At 41.9% G+C, this 5814-nt stretch overlaps 2 protein-coding genes across 2 annotated transcripts; both read right to left on the reverse strand.

The window, feature by feature from the left end:
• Window positions 1–1064: 1064 nt before the first annotated feature.
• Window positions 1065–2627, reverse strand: LOC134187469 (uncharacterized). Its single transcript, XM_062655587.1, has 3 exons — window positions 2567–2627; window positions 1578–1883; window positions 1065–1494 (listed from the first exon to the last, which is right to left on the reverse strand). Exons 1-3 carry the CDS (start codon window positions 2625–2627, stop codon window positions 1154–1156), a joined length of 708 nt encoding a protein of 235 aa, XP_062511571.1. The 3' UTR covers window positions 1065–1153.
• Window positions 2628–4346: 1719 nt separating this feature from the next.
• LOC134186549 (uncharacterized protein K02A2.6-like) lies at window positions 4347–4874 on the reverse strand. The gene has a single exon (XM_062654537.1). The coding sequence runs from the start codon at window positions 4872–4874 to the stop codon at window positions 4347–4349; it is 528 nt and encodes a 175-aa protein (XP_062510521.1).
• Between the last annotated feature and the right edge of the window lie 940 nt (window positions 4875–5814).

Below are 5814 nucleotides of genomic sequence, written 5' to 3' on the forward strand. Positions count from 1 at the left end.
ATTCTTTTTAGATAGAAGAGGGCTATTGTGTATGCCCGTAGGTTTGCTAGACTTTTGGAAACTGACAAGTGCGCATCAATAGTTTGTGTCCTTCTTTCATTCTTTGATAGCATTTCTCTCACTAGCGTAGCTCTAGACAAAGTCGCATTCGGCTAGACGTGCGTTCAGTGTACGGCAACAGATCAGAAGGCGTGAGCAAGTGCCACTCCATCTGGATTGCGTCTTCCAGTTCATGAAAGTTTTGAGACCTAGGAAGCTCAACACGCCGCTTGATGATCGCCCAGAAGTTTGCTATTTCGTCAAGATCTGGTGAGCTATCCGGCCAATCCAGAAACCGTTGGCGCCCGGAGTCTCGTTTTTCTAGCTTCACTAGCAGCGGAACTTTAATTCTAAGGCATCGTGTAGCAATACTTGAGTCATGAAGTTCTCTTTTGCTCGATACATTGATAGATTCCTGAACGAGGAGATGAAATTGTGTGCTGCACAGCATGATTGGCATTCGTCACGTTTTGCTCTAACAGCAACTGGGCGTTGCGAAATAGTTGAATCAACATAGGAAAAGATCCTTTTGCTTGACACTTTACTGTAGTTGGGAGATGATTTAGGATGCAGGGAACAACAAGGTTGTTTGTTTTGCAGATTTGTTCAGTGCGTGCGTCGTTTAGTTGAGACAGAAATAGTGTAACACGCGGTAAACCTTAATTTACAACAACTAACAATATAACACACAATATTGTCACTATAAGTAATTTATTTAGAAGTATATAATTGTAGAAATTGACTTACTGTATACAATAACACTCCATGACAACGTTCTGTCAATATGAACACCACCAAATGTTGCGGCAGCAGTGCATTCATATTGCCCGCTGTCTTCTTTAGTCACGTTTTGTATGTGCAACACACCATCAATGAGCAATGAGATCCTCATACCAACAACAATCACAGAACCATCTCTACTCCACGTGTACGAGCTGCTACTAAGACTGGATATTATGCAGTAAAGGGTTGCGTTGCTACCAACTTTAGCAAAAATACTTTGATTTTTAATATAAACCCTTGGAACCAATGATATAGTATCTAGAACGACAATCATCCATTACAACACACAAACGTAAACCCTTTATTTGTTATCTAATTATTCAACTAAAATTTAGCCTTTAAAGGTAAACGTTCCTTCAATTCGAGGTGTTCCAATTGTACCGATGACACGTATTGTGTTTTCATTTCTACATTTGTCAATGTTGTTTCTGATTTCACTGTATCTGATGTGAAGGACGGAGAAAACGACGAGTCGACCAGTCACAGATACGTCATGCCAAAATGAACAGCTTGTAGATGTACAACTGATAGTGACATTTTGACATTCAACTAAGCAGAAAGGTCTGTTGTCCGATACTGGTAGTTGTAAGTAACCACTTTGAGCTACTGCAACTGTTGCTTGCGTGGAAAAAGCTCCGGTCAATGGAGAAACAAAGAAAATGGAACGATCTCCTAGTTTGTAAAATTAAACCATATTCATACATTTAGGAATGACGTAGTTACTCTATTAAATAACTGACAAACGTGTAATGTACCTCTAATATACGCGCTCTTACTTCTGACCGCTACCGTCCCGTTGTTGATCACACAATAATACAATCTTTCTAGTGATTCTCCGGTATCATGTGGATCTGTAGTTTGAACCACAAGACTTTCTTTCGTTATGTTATAGAAAGGTAAACTTCCCTCTTCTACGTTGACGTCATCTTTGTACCAAGTAGTGATTGTCAAATTATCTCGAGAGATTGTCCTGCAGTAGAGAGTAGCAGTACGTAACTGATCGGGACCAACGTGTGTGGAGACTGTATCTGCTGGTTCTTCTCTGATTACAAGACCACTTACTGCAAAAACTTAAAATCAAAAATAGGTAATTCGATTTTAAAGTTTTTAGAGTTTTTCTACTACTGAGTTAATTAATTTATTAAGTAGTATTTGCACAATACAAGATTGTACAACAGATTGCTGGTGGGGTCACATCAGCAGCGTTTCGAGTCAGACGATAGTGTCAGCAACAGGTTAGTTAAGTTAATAAATTATTTGCATCAAATTGTTACACATTTTTGAAAAAATTCAATCAATCAACAACAAAGACAATTACAGTTTGTAGATTAATTAAATTGTTCAAAATAGTGAGCTTGCTTATTAACTGGAATCGGTTTCATTCAAGATTTGACAAAACAATTTTTGAAGAATTTCTTGTAGGAACTGCAGGTGGACGCAGTAGACTAATTAATTAAGTTAACATGCATCTATAACCACTAACACCGGCTAGTCCAATGTACTGTACTTGAGTAATTTGAGCCTCGAAAGTCCCGGCTTAGTGCTCATACTCGTTCGAGAAACCATGTAGTCAAACACATAGCAAGAGCATGTACAAACGTGTATGACACTCAGGTAACATGCAGCCAAAAAAGGAGTTCCGCACACTCGAAACCTTTGAGATACGATTTTCTAATAGATAGCCTAGCTACCTAGCTGTCTATTGCACGCTTGCTGCAGTGGTTTTGTACTAGAGTCTTCTTACCGTGTAAACAAAGATGAAGAAAGCTGGCGACTACTTCAAACAAGCGATCCTCTGTCTTCATAGCCCCAGGTCTAACTCACGTGAATTCAGGAGGCGTGGCTTTTTGTGTATTTAGTTAATTTATATATATAATGGCTTAGTTACTTTCATAGTTGGTCATTGCAACAACAAGACGCGTGGCGGCTTTGTCACAACAAGAGTAAAACAAGAGTATAGCCGGATCAGTAATTGATAAGTATAGGTTTTTATTAATTTAGTTGCAAATTTTGTTTCTCTTTATTAGTAGTATTGCATTTTCTTAGCTTGGTATAGCTGTTTATGGACAAGGAGACTTGCTATTGTGTGCACAAACTCTAATTTAGTAAATTACTAGAAACTACTGCATCGATCTAGTTGTTACTGTTGGAGTGTATATACATGTGTCTCTAGTGATTCTCGTTGATCTGTGTCTATTTATGCACTTTATTTCGTCTGCACGTGATCGCGTTCGTCTCCATCATTTAGTTGCATCACAAGAGATCACGAAATTGACTTGCACAATCAAGAGCTTGAGAGTTCAGATTAACTGTACGCGACACTGTAAAAACTCTACGAGTTAAACTAACGACGTAAAGTAAAGTATAAAAACTCGTAATCGTATTAACTTAATTAATTTTTTGGCATTGATATCAGATAATCTGTTTTCAGAAATTAGATGTAATAATACCCTGTACGTTATCTAACTATCTAAGTTCGCGAGACTTTCCAAATTAATTAGGGCGTGACTCTTGACACGATTGCGTTTCTACTTCATCAGTATAAAGTTACTTTTGTAACAATCTCACGGTACCTCGGTTCTTGAATAAATAGATAGTTAGCGCGTATTTGACAAGTTTTCAATCTACTCTGCTGCAGCGCGCGTTAGAACGTACAATACGCATTGTTCTAGATAAACTCTTGACTGCAGTGGGCGTATTGCACTCACTAGAGGATGGTGTGACTGGCGAAGTCTCTTCACATCGCCCCGCCCTATATCTGCGCGCGCACAGTGCACGCGTCCTATTACTCTATGCATCTTATAATTACACACTCCAGACAGCGCAGTTTGGACTCTACGCATTCCCCATCTGTAGTAACTTGAATGGTTGTATTACTAATACACAGCGCTATACAGAACCCGCCTAAAACTTCAACAGACCACACCGCACACGCGCCACTATCCCAGTCCCGTATATACAATATACTACATTCCTTCCCTTCTAAGATTAAAACGTCTTATTCTACTGAAGTTCAAATGTTATTACCGCTAAAAGTTCAATCGGTCTGGTGGCTTAGATGTACGTGATGATCTTCGTATAACCGGTTCCATTGTTGGTGCTATCATCTCTGACGATGTAGGTTGTTCCTCGCTACGCGGATGTTTTTCTTCAGGCTCCGCTGTTTGCCCAACGGAAGCATCTGCAGGATTCTGTACGTTACTGATACTGGCTCTTCCCGTCACGGTACCATCCTCTAAATCGTCTAACACCTCTTCATCTGCGCCAGGTGCTGGTGCCAATTCTCCAACTTTGCCTGTTGTTATTCTGTTGCGCATCTGGTCCTGGTGTCGCCGGACTACCGTTCCATCTGTCAACTCACAGCAGAAAGAGACTGGTCCGGTCCGCTCCAGTATTGTCCCTGGAAGCCACTTACATCTCTTACTGAAATTCCTCACAAAGACATGTTGTCCTACTTTGAAGGTCCTCTCCCTGCAAGTCTTGTCATGGTCCTGCTTCTGTCGTTGTAGTTTAAGCAGAATCTTCTAGGCTAAGTCGGGATGCATGAGGTCTAGCCGACTGCGAGGTCTCCTCCCCATGAACAAAACGGCGGGTGGTTCCCCTGTTGTGGCATGCGGCGTCAGGCGATACCGAAACAGGAACCGATCTACCTTACTCTCTAGAGAGCTATACTCCGTCTCCATCTTTTTCATGGCTCCCTTAAATGTCTGGACTGCTCTCTCCGCTAGCCCATAAGTAGCCGGGTGGTAAGGGGCAGATGTCACATGTGTGATTCTATTGCCTCTCATAAAGTCACCAAATCCCACGCTGGTAAAGACACACCCATTATCGGTGACCATCACATGTGGAATTCCATGTGTCGCGAACATGTTTTGCAGGATTTTAACGGTCGCCCTTGTTGTTGCGGCATGCATTGGGTGTACTTCTAGCGATTTAGAGAAGGCATCTACGAGGATTAGAAACCATTTTCCCATAAAAGGACCGGCAAAATCAAGATGTAGTCGAGCCCGTGGGCGCCCTGGGTTCACCCACGGATGTAATGGTGCTGTCATCCTGTGAGCCTGACACCTGTCGCACGACTGAGCAACCTGTTCCAACGTCGGTCCAACTTGGGCTACCAAACGTAGCTTCTGGCCAGGCCCTTCATTCGAGAACTACCTGGATGTGTTTTGTGTACCTCTTCCAATACCCGCTTCCTCGCCTGAGGTGGCACCACCAATCGTGCACCCCACAGCACGCAGCCGTCCAACACGGTCAGTTCACGACGTCGATACCAGTAGGGTAACAAAGCTGGCCCATCCAATTCCTTAGGCCAGCCACTGAGAACGTAGTTCAACACCCTTGATAGGCGAATCTGTAATGTTGTCACTGGCTGATCGGTGGTAAATTCCAAATCTTCCTACCACTTCGACACCGCGCACCACCTCGTCTTCTCAACGATCAGATCTTATGCCAATCGAAACGACATCAACCGTTTTGCTAACGTCTCAAACCGCATCACCTCCATCCCATCATACAAACACTTCTTCCTCATCAGGTATGTCATTGCTGGTTATTCTCTAGTCTTTCTAAGGTTAGTTAATCAATTAATTAACTGTAAAGGTGCAGCAAAGCCCCCTATTGGAGAAGTCACGAGTGCAGCGACTGGTGGAGACGCAAGTAAAAGTACAACTAGGGCAGCAACAAAAGCAACGACACCATCGCGTAAGTATAGTAATTTATAAATTTATATATTTCCTAACATGACTAGCTGCAAAAGAGTCTGACGGTCTACCAATTGCAGTAGTTGCTATTGGAGCTGCAGGTGGAGTCGTCCTCGTTGTCTTTCTAATTATTATCATCGTCAATTGTTATCAACGTAAACAGTGTTTACCAAAATTTAACGTTTTTCTATGCCAGTGATTTTAGTATCTAGATATAATGCTTAGGTTTTGCACTCGATGAAGATAAGCAACGGTCTCCAGTAGCAAGTGCTACCACAATCGACAATCC

This window comes from Corticium candelabrum, chromosome 11 (genome assembly GCF_963422355.1).
Source record: "Corticium candelabrum chromosome 11, ooCorCand1.1, whole genome shotgun sequence".
NCBI classification, from domain to species: domain Eukaryota; kingdom Metazoa; phylum Porifera; class Homoscleromorpha; order Homosclerophorida; family Plakinidae; genus Corticium; species Corticium candelabrum.

Bases quoted from the DNA above. Each gene is read 5' to 3' on its own strand.
- LOC134187469 (XM_062655587.1), bottom strand. From the start codon at position 2,627: ATGAAGACAGAGGATCGCTTGTTTGAAGTAGTCGCCAGCTTTCTTCAT. The intron at 1,884-2,566 runs GTAAGAAGACTC...AAGTTTTTGCAG, and splicing joins TCTTCATCTTTGTTTACACG to TAAGTGGTCTTGTAATCAGA. The intron at 1,495-1,577 runs GTACATTACACG...TTTACAAACTAG, and splicing joins TAAGAGCGCGTATATTAGAG to GAGATCGTTCCATTTTCTTT.
- LOC134186549 (XM_062654537.1), bottom strand. From the start codon at position 4,874: ATGACAGCACCATTACATCCGTGGGTGAACCCAGGGCGCCCACGGGCT.